Here is a 16,885-nt window from a genome sequence, read left to right as displayed (position 1 = left end):
GGCTCGGTAATTCTCATATGTTGTATTTGTTCTCCTCCACCCTGCAAATCCATGCACACAGTGTCACATTGTTTACTGTGTCTCCAGAGAGTTCAGGACAAAAATGCTCGGGCAGACATTCTCCGTCTGACTGTGCTCTCTACTTAAAACACTACTCTCTAGTTACACAATCAACAAGTGATGGTGTAAGTTACATAAAACTGTGCATTTGTGCGCATGCGTGTAATTTGAAGCGCTGATGTGAGGAAACTCTTTCTGGATGTGGACAGTAAAAAGCAAACTTCCTTATTCTGATGAGATTAGTCGGATGTGGCACTTCAGTAATGCGATGCTAGAATAGATATCTTTGCTTTACTTTAGTAGTTGCCTGATAAACTATTCCCTTGATTGTATTAAAATGTTGCAAATAAGAGAACTCAGTGTTATTGACTCTAATCATTCAGGTAAATAAATCCTAAAAGCTTGATTCTGTTCATCTGGACGTAATGGGAGAAACGTTTCGTCACTCATTCAAGTGATTTCTTAAGTCTCCGCTGACTGCAGGTTTCCCCAACATTATAAACAGTACATTTGCACAATGACTGAAACTAGCACCACTGAATGAATGGGCTGAACAGAGAACAGAATCAACCTTTTGGGTATTACTGACTTTAAACTCAATCCCCCTGTTATTTTTTTCACATTAAAACCATAATAAATTAAAATTGATCTGCATTTACTAAGTCTATGCATTTGATATGTTTTCTAAGTTCTATTGCAGGGGTGTCAAACTCAATTGCACATGGGGCCAAAACTCAAGGCACACTTTAGGTTGCAGGCTAAACAATATAAACATTTATTGAACACACTAAAACAATGTTTTTTAAACATAAATATGAATAAAAACAGAAAGGAATATCATTCCAGATTAAATAAACTTAAAAAAAACAACAACTTTAACTTTAAATATTTTGCTCTTCATAAAAATATATCCTGTCAAAATTGTGCAAGTTAGAAATATGAACATGCAGCCAAAAACCCCAGAAAAAATAAATGAAAGCATACACAAGGTTGGAGCCGCATGTCGACAGAGCTGGGCATTGCCTCAGGAATGGAACTAATAAACTGTGTGGGCCATTCAGTGTTGTACTTTCCCTTGAGGGTATCATTACACTGCAGCTCCATCTGAATCTGCACAGGTGCAGTTCAGCATCACACATGCCATGTCCATGAACTGACAGATTTCCTTGCTGAGCTCAAAAACTCTATTGAGAATTTTTATACCAACTCAGCCAACAGACCTCAGTACGATAAGGAATGTCGGCAAACTCTGAATCTATTTCCCACATAAAAGACTGAAATTGACGGTGATTTAAACTTTTAGCTCAGATAAAATTTACGGTCTGCGTTAGGGTGATCATTACATGCTCGATTTTTAGGACTTTACCACACAGCCTTTCCTGGTGTATGATCAGTGATATGCTGTTAACTCACCGGTACAGTTCTCCTCCTGCATCTTTACTCGCATCCTGCTGACTAGTCCGCTTTTTTCACCGCACAACACAGGTGTCGTGCCAAAGTAGGTATCCCCGACAGAATTTGTTTCCCCTGTGCTGGGAGCACGCAGGGAGTACTGATGTTTTCATTTTGTGAAAAAGTGAAAAATTTGTATCGTTACATTACCATTCAGTTTGAGGGTTACAACAGAAAATGATATATTTATTGCTCACGGGGTATCAGATGGGATTATTTTAACAAACCATTAACATTTTGGCTGATAACTATTTTTATATTTTTATTCTCCTATAACTTTACTATATAAAGAGCTAAATCCTCCAAAGTTTCAGGAGTAATGCGTCATAATAAGAAGTGTTTGTGAACTAAAAATCAGCAATGTGGGATACTGTTTGTCAGCGATTTACACAGGGGGAACAAATTGTGGCAGGATCAGCCTGATATTATTTGTATCCCACTATAACTTCGTTGTATAAACAATGTGGGATACTGTTTGTCCGTGATTTGGACAGTCCAGCGTGTGCTCCCGACGGAGGGGAAACAAATTCTGTCGGGGATTCCTAGTTTGGCACGACACATGAATGTTCCCAGTTAGCCTAGCGTCCAGCAAGGAGGCTGCAGCACCACATTATGGGATCTGTAGTTTGTATATTAGGAGCACCTCATATTGCCGGGCCATGCATAACTATAATAGTATATCTATATAAAATCATCTCACGGGCCAGATACAAATCGGATTACTCACCCCCTACCCAACCCTGTGGCTAGTCACGTGTTCCATAATGTTGTGCTGTGGACATTTATGTGCTTTTTGTGCAGAGGAGCTTGTTTTGTTTTCTGTTCTCATGCTGTCCTCCCATGGGAGCCCAGCATGAGCAGAGGTCTTTTTTTTTTACTTTCCCATTGTAGTGTATATTTCAGTGTTTTTCTGTAATGCTACCGATCTCCAACCTGTATCCCCATGTGATGTCTTTGTTGTGTGTGCATGGTGGGGGGGGGGATGTCCCATTTCACTGCAAGGCAACCTGCATGTGACGAATAAAGCCTTGATTGATTGATTAAATGTACGCCGGCCCGGATGTGGCCCGCGGGCCTTGACTTTGACACATGTGTGTTAAACTTTGCACTTTGTTCACAGTTCACGGTTCAGTGTGAGGTGGGACACCACAGTCAGTGCTGTTTATCTGATTGTGTTTGTCCTCTGTTTACTTGTAGTGGGACAGATGAAGAGAAGATATGGAGTTGATATACAAGGTTCTCGGCTTGGAGTGGATAGATGGCAAAATTATTTTAATATTTTTGACTGTTTCTCTACTGTTGACAGATTTTCTGAAGAACAGAGTGCCAAAAAACTTTCCTCCTGGACCCCGGGCTCTTCCTTTCATTGGTGACCTTCATCGCATCCAATCTACCAGACTTCACCTGCAGTTAACAGAGGTATGAGTCCATTCCTAAATAAAAAGTTATTATATTATAATAAAATTAAAAAACATTTGAAATTGAAAAAAAAAAAACCCTTCTTTCAACCATACAGATTTCACCTGCAGCTCACTGACTAATAATAAAAGCAGAAAAATAATGTGAAAGGAAACAAACATGTGAAATGAATCACTGGAGTGCAAGGAGGCATAATTTACACCAAAGTAGACAGAGTCGTTATTTAGCTTCTATAGAAATACTTTGTATTTGTATTGCATTTAGCTTCCCCCCGTGCCCATGTGGGTAAAGTGAAGGGTTCAATAAACCTAAGAGGTTCATTGAACCCTTCACTGAACTGGTATTTATTGCTCACAAGTTTAGCTATTTAACTGAATATTAACTTAACGGCCTCATTACAGGTAGGCTAACACCTGATATAGTGACATTTTCATAACTATAGGAACTTGTCTTAATGCCAAAGCTGTTCTGAATTCCCCACTCTGCTGAATGCAGAATAAGGATATTTTATTAATCTCAGAAGAAATTAACTGTGGCCTACTAGCTTACAGCAGTTCTGATATTAAGTAAAAAACAACAAAAACCTTTTCTTATATAAATTGCAAAATATGAATATATATAATATATACTACTCCTACTTTCATCTCCGTAATAATAACCGCCTTCGTCCCTCACTCACTCCACACAGTACCACCATACTTGTCAATGCTCTTGTCACATCTCGTTTAGATTACTGTAATTCTCTTCTCTATGGTCTACCTCATAAATTCTCCATAAATTGCAGTTAGTTCAAAATACAGCTGCTTGTATTATTTCCAGAACTCAGAGGTGTGGACTCGAGTCACATGACTTGGACTCGAGTCAGACTCGAGTCATTAATTTTATGACTTTAGACTTGACTTGAAATAATGTTCTAAGACTTGTGACTTGACTTGGACTTTTACACCAATGACTTGGGACTTGAATTGGACTTGAACCGGTTTACTTGAAAAGACTTGATATTTTACCCCAAATATAAAATTTAACATGCATATTATATAGAGATTGAAAATGTGACGTCATTCACGGGTAGAACCGCAAAGGATTCTGGGAACTCGTGGCAAGCGGTACTAGCGCACGCAGGCTTTCAATTAAAATCAGTTACACAGCGATAAAAAGAAACACAAAAATGTCAAGAAGCTGTTGTGTTATTAACTGCAATAGCTGGTCGCATGACAGCCACGGGAAGCCGACGGGTAAAGAGATCGGTTGTTATCGGATTACGTCGTTGAAGAGAAATTGTTCGAGCCATGTTTCCGAAGTAACAAAGATGCGACTGGATTGCAGCCATTCAAAGACCAATTATAACGTCCCAGAACCCTCCAGCTCACAGGTTAGTCTGCTCCAAGCATTTCCACAAAGGTCAGTCTGCTGTTGTAGTTAATGCGTCATTTTTCTTAACATAATTGGTGATATAGGTTACAAGCAAGTCTGGCGCTGAACAGAAATTGTAGCGCTATGCTCCTTTGTTTATTGTGCATAAATAGTGAATTGTCCTGACAGAATATTGTGTTTCGCTTCTGTTATTATGGTACATTGACAAAAACATACTTTTATTCACAGGATAAAACAGGTTTTTTGTGTCACTAATTGCCCAGTACGATTACAGCATACAATATTATTGTCACTGCTACATTTCTGTGATGCTACCAGAAATTATTTCCACTACTAATTAATTACCGTTGAGCTCAAAGGTCCTATTAATAAACGGTTAACGAATGTGTATTTATGACGACGATTTGTGAGACTGGTAAACTTATGATACGTACGATGGTCTTTCGTTCTACACGGTGCATTTCAAGGTCCTGCACCCATCCGTCGGTAAACTGTACCTGGGCTTGTTGCAGTGACCGGAAGTTACTAAACTTCATGAGTGTATGCACTCACTCCAAGAACCGTATGATTATAAATATGCATATAAATATGCTACGATGAGATAGCTGACTTCATCTAACTAGCAAATGTTGTCCAGGCTACGTTGGTGATACAGTTTTTTTTTAAATTATATTTTTTTTAAAATATCATTTATTTATGTATGATATTTTTGTCATGCGATTTTAAAGCCGGTCCTACAACCGCATCCAAGAATAACATGCAGCTTATCTCAGAACTGTCGGTGAAAATTATTCTTGGAGCTAGGTTTAATTGAGCTGCATTTTAAAGAGGTGCAATTTCACAATTTGTGTATATTTTCTAAGTTCACTATTTTGTCATGTGTTGAGAAAAACACAGATTTAAAAATTACATGGTCTAATATTTACATTTAGCATAACTGCAACATGCTTTTTTTCGGGTTTTTTTTAAAGACTCGAAAGGACTTGAAATTCAAAATTTCAGACTTGTGACTTTACTTGGACTTTTACACCAGTGACTTGAGACTCGACTCTGACTTGCCTGACATTACTTGAGACTTGACTTGAGACTTGAGGATAAAGACTTGAGACTTACTTGAGACTTGCAAAACAATGACTTGGTCCCACCTCTGCCAGAACTAGAGCCACTGAACATATAACACCTGTTCTTAAACAGCTCCATTGGCTTCCAATTCACCTCCGTGTCAATTTCAAGATCCTGCTTCTCACTTTCAAAGCGCTTCATAACCTAGCTCCTCCATATCTATCCGATCTTCTCCATACATACTCACCCCCGTACACTCCGCTCTTCTTCAGCTTCCCTTCTGTCAGTTCCACCTGCTCACCTGACTACCATTGGACTCAGAGCCTTTAGCTGTTTTGCCCCAAGACTTTGGAATGCACTTCCACTTGTTCTCCAGACCACACACTGTCTCACCACTTTTAAATCACGTCTCAAAACTCATCTATTTAGAATTGCATACACCTGATCTGTCTTAGTCCATTTTTACCTGCTCAGTTTTTATACTTGCCTTTAGACTTTTATGACTGTTTATGTCTAAATTTTATTTTACCATGTTTATTATATATACATATATTTTGTAGGTTAATTGGTTAATCCAAATTGCCCATAGATGTGAACGTGAGTGCAAATGGTTGTCTGTCTCTGTGTGTTGGCCCTGCGACAGATTGGCGACCTGTCCAGGGTGTACACCGCCTCTCGCCCTATGACAGCTGGGATAGGCTCTGAACGGCGCCTATAAATAAAATGTACTATTATTATTATTATTGTTATTGTTATTGCTATTGTTATTGTTATTATTATTATATATAGCCTCCTCAGAATGTATCTTGCTCCAAAAACAACAATATACTGTCTGTGTTCAGTTTGCAGAGAAATATGGAAACATTTTCAGCCTTCGACTCTTTGGTGGTAGGATTGTGGTCGTTCATGGCTACAAACTTGTGAAAGAAGCCCTGGTTCACCAAGGAGAAGACTTCGTGGATCGCCCAACTATGCCCTTATTTGAATCAATTATTGGGAATAAAGGTAGTGTTGGCATTTTCCCTCCAAAATTCCAAAAACTTGATTGAACTGATCACATCAAGTCTAATTTAATTTTTATTTCCAAAAGGTCTTGTGATGTCAAATGGTTATCCCTGGAAGCAACAGAGGAGATTTGTTCTTCACACATTCAGGAACTTTGGTCTGGGGAAGAAGACCCTGGAGTCATCCATCCAGCAGGAGTGCCAGTATCTCACAGAGGCTTTCACAGATCAGCAAGGCACAAAGAAAAAAAAACAATATAGTTACATGTTATCTATGTTTAGTATGTGTGTTTATAAAATTTAAATATAATTCACCATTGCTTACCATATGACATGTTTATAAGGTTCACAGTACTAAAGCACATGGCCTAAAAGGTTTCCTTAATAACTGTCCCACTTTTCATTACCTGTAGCTCATCACCTGATTTATGCTTTAACAAGGAGTTCTAATCAGAGGCCAAACATTAAAAACAGCACCCACTCTGTTTCTCCACTTGTTGACATGCATTATATCCTGTTCATTTGATTTTAGTTTTATTGATATAGCTCCAATTCTTTGTTAAGATTCACAATTATTTGCTGAAATGTTCTGAAACACTCGGGACATTTCCCTAATCCTTTATACCAAAGTTTATTTGACACCCTTGGGTAAGAGTTGGAGGTGCATTTCACTTGCAATTTTCAAGGTCCCCTTTGTTCCCAACTATGTATTTGAATTTTAATTTAATTAATTAATTTTTTTAATTTTATGGATGTTTTTTCTCCTCATTTTGCAGGCAGACCCTTTAATGCTAAGAACCTGATTAATAATGCAGTCTCAAACATCATCTGCTGTTTGGTGTTCGGCAATCGATTTGAGTACACTGACAAGCAATTCCAGTATATTCTCCAGATGTTCAATGACATTGTTCGATTACAGGGAAATTTGACAGTACGGGTGAGTGCATGTTATTCACACACTCATGTACTTCTAGTTCCAGTCTCAAACATGGATGTAAATGTGTGCTTAATCAATTTGCATATCTATCTGCTGTGATGTCCACTTGGCGGTTTTTCACCACTGTGCATTACAAGTGAAATACACTCCAGAAAGGATTATTTACTGAATGTGGATCTACAATACAGCAGTATCAGATTTACCCATCGCCGTAAAAGCCAAACAGAACCAATTCACCCATTCATTTTCTAACATTTCCTGGTTAGATACAGTAAGGGCAACAGTTTAAGCAGAGCTGCTTGTTGCTATTATAAAACCAATCACACCGTGATGATGAGTGTAAATCCTAATGAATGAAGCCTTAGCTTGACACCCCTGACTTCTAGCCTTAAATTAATTCACAGTTCCAAGCAAACAGCTCAAAAATACTTTTTAATAAACTTCATTGAGCCTTTTTTACTTTGACACATTTACAAACATTGTGGCAGTGATATGTTTCACACTAAAATGTTCGAACCATTTTAAAAATGAAGAGAGACGGACAGGTCACAAAGCTGTGTGACTTCACTCTTAACTAAATTGCCCTTTTGTTTTCTTTGTTTTGTTTTGTTTTCTTGGTGCATGCCCAACTTGTGCCCTGTATAGAGGTGCCATCCAATAATAAACACACTTAATATGAAAACAAACAAATGACCTACCTAATTACCTATACATAAACTAATTCAACTAAATAATTATCCCACCTTTAAGTTATTACATTAATACGGTGGCCCTGAGAGGCCAAACGCACTGCAACAACAAAAAGGCTGCAAAAGCAGTAGGGAGGGCCTTTCTTGCAATGATACAGCTGCAGGTTTCAAACCTAAAATTCATGAACACACAGTAATAATGATCTTTATTATTGCTTATGTTAATACGGCCAGTCAATTAGATAATCTGGTTACTGTCTTCCTGCTCTGCAGATGTACAATACAATACCCTGGCTGATGAAGTGGCTGCCTGGATCACACCAGACGATATTTATCTTGACAAAGAAAATAGTTGAATTTGTAGAAATTAGGATCAAAGAACACCAGGAAAACTTTGACCCATCATCACCAAGAGACTACATTGACTCCTTTCTCAAAGAAATGGGAGAGGTTAGTGTTTTCATGTCTATCTCGATTTGCTTTAATAAAAAAAATTAATTCCCCTCTCGCCTCTGCAAGTAGTCTATCCTTCAAGCTCAGGTCCTCTACCAGAGGGCTGGGAGCTTAAGGGTTCTAACTCTAACTCTTCTGGACAGAGGGATCTGCTGGAGCCATTCACCTAACTTGGGAGTCACTGCACCTAGTGCTCCGATTACCACTGGGACCACTGTTACCTTCACTCTCCACCTTCTTCAGCTCTTCTCTGAGCCCCCGGTACTTCTCCAGTATTTGGTGTTCATTCTTTGAGATGTTACTGTCATTGGTACGTTTATCAGTACGTCTTCTGCTACATCTTCTCCTGCTTGTCTACAACTACTATGTCTGGTTGGTTAACCATCACCATTTTGTCTGTCTGTATCTGGAAGTCCCACAGGTTCTTAGCTCCGTCATTCTCAACCACCCTAGGGGGTGGTCTGTCCTCAGTGTCTGCAATGTTTCCTTCTGGTAGTGTGATCCCCTCCGTTCTGACAGCCTTACCTCTCTGAGAGGATTTAGGTCTATGCAGAACATCAGTGTGGACAGTGCATCTCCTTGGTAGATCCTGTTGGTCTCTAGTGTTGTTCGCCACATCCCCGTTGAGTTCCTGATGAAGGCTCTTAGGGTCCTGTTGATCTTGCACTGTTACGGTGCACTCGGTGCAGTGACCCCGGAGCAAAGCAAGTGGCTCCAGCAGATACCAGGAACAACATCCAAGATCTCTGCACCTTCATGGGGGCGAGAGGGGAATTTAAAAATTTTTATTCTTTACTTTACAAAACGTTTTGATAAGATGGTTTGTATTTATATTGTGTACATAATCAAATATAACAATTTTCTCTTGTATCATTGATAGAAGGAAGATAAAGATTCTGGGTTTTATCTCGAAAATTTGATGGCTTGCACAATGGACCTGTTTGGTGCTGGAACTGAAACCACAACTACTACTTTACATTGGGGACTTTTATATATGATCCACTACCCTGATATACAAGGTGTGTCAGGGTAATATCTATCAGGGATAAATATTTGTGAGCTTAGTCAACTGTGCACAACACTTATTTTCCTGTTTTCTGTGTGTGCAGAGAAAGTCCAAGCTGAGATAGATGCTGTGGTTGGTTCATCCAGGCAGCCGTCTACAAGTGACAGAGAAAACATGCCGTTCACTGATGCAGTTATTCATGAAATCCAGAGAAGTGGAAATATTGCCCCACTTAACATACTTCGCGTGGCAAACAAGAACACAGCTCTGGATAAGTACTCAATCCCAAAGGTACACAATCAACCAGTAACAAATGTTTGCCAGTTAAAAAAAAACAACTCTGAGATAATCAGATGTGTCAAAGGTACATACTAATAATGGATTGCATTTATATAGCGCTTTTCTAGACACTCAAAGCACTTTACAATTCCACTATTCATCCACCTTTCCCTCATCCACCTGCTGAGCTCAGTGGAAGCTCCGCCATAGCCACCACCAAACAACTGAGTTATTTTTACATTTTACACATCGGCCAGCTTCTGGCCAGTCCACCACCTTTCGTTGTTTATACTGTTACAAAAAAACGAATCAACAAACACACACACAAAAAACCCCATCGGCCCATAAAAACAAAAACTCCCCATTGGCCCACCGGGCAGATGCCTGCTATGCATGATCTGATGGCCAGTCCAGCTATGGCTCCAGGAGGTTTTTAGCGTACATGATGTGATCAGCTGACCTGCTCTTCTCTGTAGATTTACACAATTACACAACAAGTGTAGATGTGTTTTTTCATCTATCCTGGCAGATGTCTATCCCCCTACACTTTATACAGAGTTGCTATAAAGTTTAAATTCAGTGAAGTAATCTAAGCATGATCATCTAAAATGCAAAGTTGCTGCTACACTTGATGTAACCTAAATCTGACTAGGAGCACCACAGCTACTGTGCACCAGTCCAACACAGTGCTTTACTGTAAATTCAGCCCTGTAATGCAAACTAACCTTTTTATCCTGGACAAAACTACCCAGTATTTCCATGCAACATTTGAATAGCACAAAGTTAATATAGGTTAGTTTGTTTTGCAGGACATTTTACGACAATGAAAATACATAACTTATCAAAACATATCATACAAAGTTCCAACATGTGGTTAAAATAATGACATTGCATGTAAGCTTTAAATTTTCTGTTTAAGCGTCACTGTGCAGTCTCCAGCTTTAAATCTAACCTCTCTTCCTCATCTCCTGTCGGGTTTTTCTTCCCAAATCTTTATCCATCTCCCAGTGAAGTTAACTCTCATTCTCTTCTCTCCCTGTGAAATCCATCAACTTGACCTTTAGCTATGAACGCACTGTGCGAAAAAGTGCACACAAACAGCTTGTGTGTTTTCTGATGTTTGCTGAGCTAATAGAAACTGTCTGTGAAGGAAACTTAAAGAAGTCCAGACGCTTTTCTTTTCAGGCTACTTAGACTGATAGAAACATTGATTTTTAAATTGCATGCAACTTAAAAAACACTCGCTTCATGCATCCTCCTTATCTGTAGCACTAGCTAGATGCTGAAGTACCGCCAACACAACATACAGACACCTGCCTTATTAAAGTTCCGGCCAACTTTAACCCCTGAGTATAAACGTTATAAATGATAACACTGAACGTAAAGTAATGAGCATTTTCTGAACACGTAAGGAGTAGAAAGTACAGATATTTGTTTAAAAATGTAGGGAGTAAAGTACAAAGTTGTCAGAAGAATAAATATTCAAATACAGATACCTGAAAACTAGACCAGGTGACCCTGAATCCCCCCTTAGTTATGCTGCAATAGACATAGGTATGGGGGATTCCCATGATGCATTGAGTTTTTCCTTTCCAGTCTCTTTTCTCACTCACTATGCGTTAATAGACCTACGTCTAGCCTACGTCTATTGCAGCATAACTAAGGGAGGATTCAGGGTCACCTGGTCCAGCCCTAACTATATGCTTTAGCAAAAAGGAAAGTTTTAAGCCTAATCTTAAAAGTAGAGATAGTGTCTGTCTCCCGAATCCAAACTGGAAGCTGGTTCCACAGAAGAGGGGCCTGAAAACTGAAGGCTCTGCCTCCCATTCTACTTTTAAATACTCTAGGAACAACAAGTAGGCCTGCAGAGCGAGAGCGAAGTGCTCTAATAGGCTGATATGGTACTACAAGGTCATTAAGATGAGATGGGGCCTGATTATTTAAGACCTTGTATGTGAGGAGCAGGATTTTGAATTCAATTCTGGATTTAACAGGAAGCCAATGAAGGGAAGCCAAAACAGGAGCAATATGCTCTCTCTTTCTAGTCCCTGTCAGCACTCTTGCTGCAGCATTTTGGATCAGCTGAAGACTTTTCAGTGAGTTTTTTGGACATCCTGATAATAATGAATTACAGTCATCCAGCCTGGAAGTAATAAATGCATGAACTAGTTTTTCAGCGTCACTCTGAGACAGGATATTCCTAATTTTAGAGATGTTGCGCAAATGGAAGAAAGCAGTCTTACAAATTTGTTTAATATGTGCATTGAAGGACATATCCTGGTCAAAAATGACTCCAAGGTTCCTCACAGCATTACTGGCGGCCAAGGTAATGCCATCCAGAGTAAGAATCTGGTTAGATACCATATTTCTAAGCTTTTCAGGGCCGAGTACAATAACCTCAGTTTTATCTGAATTAAGAAGCAGAAAGTTAGCGGCCATCCAGGACTTTATGTCTTTAAGACATTCCTGCACTTTAACTAATTGGTGTGTGTTATCTGGCTTCATGGACAGATAGAGCTGCGTGTCATCTGCATAGCAGTGAAAATGTATGCTATGTCTTCTAATGATGCTGCCTAAGGGAAGCATGTATAATGTAAACAGAATTGGTCCTAGCACTGAACCCTGTGGAACACCATAATTAACCTCAGTGTGTGAAGAGGACTCTCCATTTACATGCACTAATTGGAGTCTATTAGATAGATATGATACAAACCACTGCAGTGCAGTACTTGTAATACCTACAGCATGTTCTAATCGCTCTAATAGGATATAATGGTCAACAGTCGAATGCTGCACTAAGGTCTAGAACAGGGCTGCCCAATCCCAGTCCTCGAGAGCTACTATCCTGCAGCTTTTAGATGCATCCCTACTCCAACACAGCTGAATCAAATGAATGGCTTGTTATCAGGCCTTTGCCAAACACGATGGCATGCTGAAGAGGTAATCAAACCATTTGATTCAGCAGTGTTGGAGTAGGGATGCATCTAAAAGCTGTAGGACGGTAGCTCTCGAGGACCGGGATTGGGCACCCCTGGTCTAGAAGGACAAGCACAGAGATGAGTCCACTGTCAGAGGCCATAAGAAGATCATTTGTAACCTTCACTAAAGCTGTTTCTGTGCTGTGATGAACTCTGAAACCTGACTGAAACTCTTCAAATAAACCATTCCTCTGCAGATGATCTGTTAGCTGTTTGACTAAAGCTGTTTCTTTGAGCAGTTTTGTAGGAATGGGGTCTAAAAGACACGTTGATGGTTTGGATGAAGTAATTATTGAAGTTAACTCAGAAAGATCAATTGGAGAAAAAGAGTCTAACTTAACATCAATGGTACTAAGAGTAGCTGTAGATAATATTACATCTGTGGGATGATTATTGGTAATTTTTTCTCTAATGATAAAAATTTTATTTGTGAAGAAGTTCATGAAGTCATTACTAGTTAACGTTAAAGGGATGGTTGGCTCAAAAGAGCTCTGACTTTTTGTCAGCCTGGCTACAGTGCTGAAGAGAAACCTGGAGTTGTTCTTATTTTCTTCAATCAGTGATGAATAGTAAGATGTTATGGCTTTGCGGAGGGCTTTCTTATAAAGCAACAAACTATTTCTCCAGGCTAAATGATGATCCTCTAAATTTGTGACACGCCATTTCCTCTCCAGATTACAAGTCATCTGCTTTAGGGTACGTGTTTGAGAATTATACCACGGAGTCAGGTACTTCTGATTAGAGACCTTAGTTTTCACTGGAGCTACAGTATCCAGAGTCGTACGTAGTGAGGAGGTGAAATTATTAATAAGATAATCGACCTCTGTTGGGGTAGCGTTCAGATAGCTGCTCTGCTCTGTGTTGGTACAGGGCATTGAAGATGATAACAGTGGGTAAATTATATTCTTAAACTTAGTTACAGCGCTTTCAGAAAGACATCTGCTTTGATAAAGTCTACTTTATCAAAGTAGATGTCTGTTTTTTTTTGTTTTTTTTTTGTCTGTAAGTAATGAACAAAGAACAGTTACAACTCAAATACTCAGATACTCAAATACCAAGTGTATTAGGGGGGTCATAGGGGGTCATATGATTGTTGGGTTTTCTCTGTATCTATTATTGTACGATCTACTGTTCAATAAAAAGCGCCTTGAGGCGACCGTTGTTGTGATTTGGCGCTATATAAATAAAATAGAATAGGATAGAATAGAATACAATTGAAAATTCTAGTTACAGTAATAAAGTTAGTTTGTTACTTCCCACCTCTGGAAACACCCTGACACGGGAGCATAAGTAATGAACAAAGAACAGTTACAACTCAAATACTCAGATACTCAAATACCAAGTGTTGATGCTAAAGAACTGTAGCCAATGGGAAGTTCAAATCCTGCAATTTGAACAAATGGTATTTTTCAGGGCACCAAGATCTTGGCTCCATTGCACTCTGTTCTACATGATGAGTCTATGTGGGAAACTCCACATTCCTTCAACCCTCAACACTTTCTGGACCAGGATGGAAAATTTAGGAAGAGGGAGGCCTTCATTCCCTTTTCTGCAGGTTAGTCATCAGTTGCAATCTGTTAGGATGCCTGGGTCGTTGACCCAGGGGTTTTGAGTTTATTATATTATTTATACTTTCTAGTTTTTGGTTTCTTTCAGTTCTGTCTTATGGTTTATGTCTCTGTCTTCTTTAGTTGCTCTGTCTCCCCTATCACCTGCATCCCCTTGTCTAGTTCGCGTCTATGTGTATCCTAATTCCTATATCCCCGTGTTCAGTCAGTGTTTGTGTCTGCCCTGGTCCCACGTCTCTGTTCCCTTTGTAGTGCCTGCATGTGAGTCTGTGTCTTTGTTCAGTCTGTGTTATGTGTTTCCTGTTTTACTTTGAAGGTCTCTGTCTTTTCTCAGTGTGTTCAGTTTACGCTTCTTTGGTCTCGTCAGTTCTGATTTGCCCCAGCTGTGTTTCCCTCCTGTTACTCATTTCCTGATTGCTCCCTCTGTGTATTTAAGCCCTGTGTTTCTTAGTGTCTGTGTCGCGATCTACCGTTTATTTTGCTGTGTGTTTTGTCAATCTGCCGGTGTTAGTTTATTTTTGACCTTTTTTCCCCAGTTATGTTATGTTTGAGTTCAACATTAAAGCTGTTTTGGTTTAAGTTCTGTCTCCGGAGTCTGCACCTTGGGTCCTATTCCTGTCTGCACACAGCCACACCTAACACAATCCTTTAAAACTCTGGTAAATGCTGTTTTAGGCAGAAGTTTAAAAAATGCTACATGTTGCTGCTTATGGTCAACTTTTTGTATATGTAACATTTTATTTTGATTATTTGTAGCATAATCATATTTACACTACTCAATACAGTGATAAAGTGGTGAAGTAGATACAGATTAGCAGATACTCTGCTGCTTGTTCCTTGCATTAAATTGTGTGCTTTTAAATGTTCTTGTGCTTTATTTGTTGATCTAAATGAATACATAACTGTTATAAGCTGTGATTAGCGTGGAAACCCAGTAAATTATGTATTTAAAACATGTAGTCTTGTGTATTCTCAGGTAAGCGTGTGTGTCTTGGGGAGCAGCTGGCCAGGATGGAGTTATTCCTGTTTTTCACCTCCCTGCTGCAGAAGTTTTCAGTTACTGCACCTGCTGGAGAGAAACCCAGTCTGGACTTCATTTTGGGAGCCACACGCAGTCCCAAACCTTATCGTCTGTGTGCTGTGCCACGTTAGAGCACGAGTTATCCTCAGCTGAGCATGTCTGTTTCTCTGCGCTCTCAATTACTATCTTCTGCTATTGTTTTTGATGCAATGCATAAAGAATATCTGCTTTACTGTTCTCTCTGTCTATCTCTAGCGCTCTAGTGTAAGTAATTAATAAGTAATATATATTTTAAATTGAATTTGAACGTATTTTAATTTTGCACGATTTTTCTGAATAAATATGGACTCACAAATAAAATAATCCTGATGCAATAAAATCCACAGACCATTACCTCTCAAGGGAATCACCAAAACGTCGTACTTATGATATTTTCTCTGCACATTGGATTTGTTGAACCTGTAAATAATTTATTTAGAGATTATTACACACATAAAATACTTTTTTCAAATGATCACTTACCAAAAGAATGAAAATCTGAAAATAATAGCAGAAAACCAGCAAATCTTCACACAAGTCCATCTTTGAGATGATGGACTTTTGAAATTCTCTTCTTTTATCTATATAATTTTTTAAATGGTTCTCCGTGAGAGAAGTTAAACAGCTGAGATGCCTTCCTCGCCTGTATAACTACTGGTCAGTGCACCTTATTGTCCTTCCTTGTCTATGGAGATTCAGTACAGCATCTTGTAACTATTTTTTCTTACTGATACTTTGTTTATGCTTTTGTTGTTGAATCTCACGTGTAAAGGAGATTTCAATCTCAATAAATTACTTCATAAAAATACCCATTTGCTATTAGAAAAGGATACTTTTTTTAAACGAACTGCCTTTGCATTCAGTTATGTGAAAAAGAAACGTTTCACAGGACACTGCAGTACTTTAAAAAACAAAAACTATCTTTAGCAACAGTAACTTTAAATATTTTCATTCTGTATGACTTGTCTCTCACATAGTTGTAGAGAAATGTTGGCCCACTTTTAATAACACTTTGTCATCTTCCATCCCAGACAGTAAGCAGACAGAAGCAAATCATCATGTCCCACTAGCTACAAGTGCTATGTTGATAATAGAATAGAATAGAATAGAATAGATCTATGTACAATGAGATTGAAAGAAACTTCTGCCCAGTGGAAACATGCAAAAAAAAAAAAAGAAAAAAGAAAAGGTAAAAGTGCACAGTTCTCCGGTGCTAAGTACATACTCAAGAATAAATATGGATTTTATATATACAGTAATATATAACATTGCACATGTTACATATTGCAAAGTGATTAGGATTATGACTGGATTCAACTTTATTGTCATTACACAGCTATGAATACAGGGTAACGAAATACAGTTTGCATCTAATAAGAAGTGCAAGAGTAGTAAGTGCAATAAGAGCAGATTACATACAGATATGTTAAGCAAATATACAGATGTACTACAGGCAGATGTACGGATATACTAATATATACAGATAAGGGTACTACAGTGGCTTGCAAAGGTATTCACCCCCCTTGAACTTTTCCACATTTTGT

At 38.8% G+C, this 16,885-nt stretch overlaps 1 protein-coding gene across 2 annotated transcripts; it reads left to right on the top strand.

The window, feature by feature from the left end:
* The first annotated feature begins 2,649 nt into the window (after nt 1-2,649).
* Nucleotides 2,650-16,149, top strand: LOC146546544 (cytochrome P450 2J2-like). 2 transcript variants are annotated; one of them, XM_085266376.1, is made up of 9 exons: nt 2,650-2,931; nt 6,210-6,346; nt 6,458-6,588; nt 7,148-7,308; nt 8,271-8,447; nt 9,331-9,469; nt 9,560-9,747; nt 14,127-14,268; nt 15,258-16,149. In XM_085266376.1, the coding sequence occupies exons 1-9, from the start codon at nt 2,731-2,733 to the stop codon at nt 15,431-15,433; spliced, it is 1,452 nt and encodes a 483-aa protein (XP_085122502.1). In that variant the 5' UTR covers nt 2,650-2,730; the 3' UTR covers nt 15,434-16,149. The 2 variants fall into 2 exon arrangements, with proteins under 2 accessions (XP_085122502.1, XP_085122501.1); XM_085266375.1 differs by having other exon boundaries at nt 2,654-2,931; nt 6,210-6,372; nt 6,458-6,607.
* The last annotated feature ends 736 nt before the right edge of the window (nt 16,150-16,885 follow it).

Source organism: Mchenga conophoros, linkage group LG23, assembly GCF_057382185.1.
Source record: "Mchenga conophoros isolate Kocher_MC1m ecotype Shallow Benthic linkage group LG23, M_conophoros_male_GT1.1, whole genome shotgun sequence".
In the NCBI taxonomy this organism is placed as follows: Eukaryota; Metazoa; Chordata; class Actinopteri; order Cichliformes; family Cichlidae; genus Mchenga; species Mchenga conophoros.
Note: the sequence above shows the minus strand (reverse complement) of the source record. Positions and strands in the feature narration are given on the sequence as shown.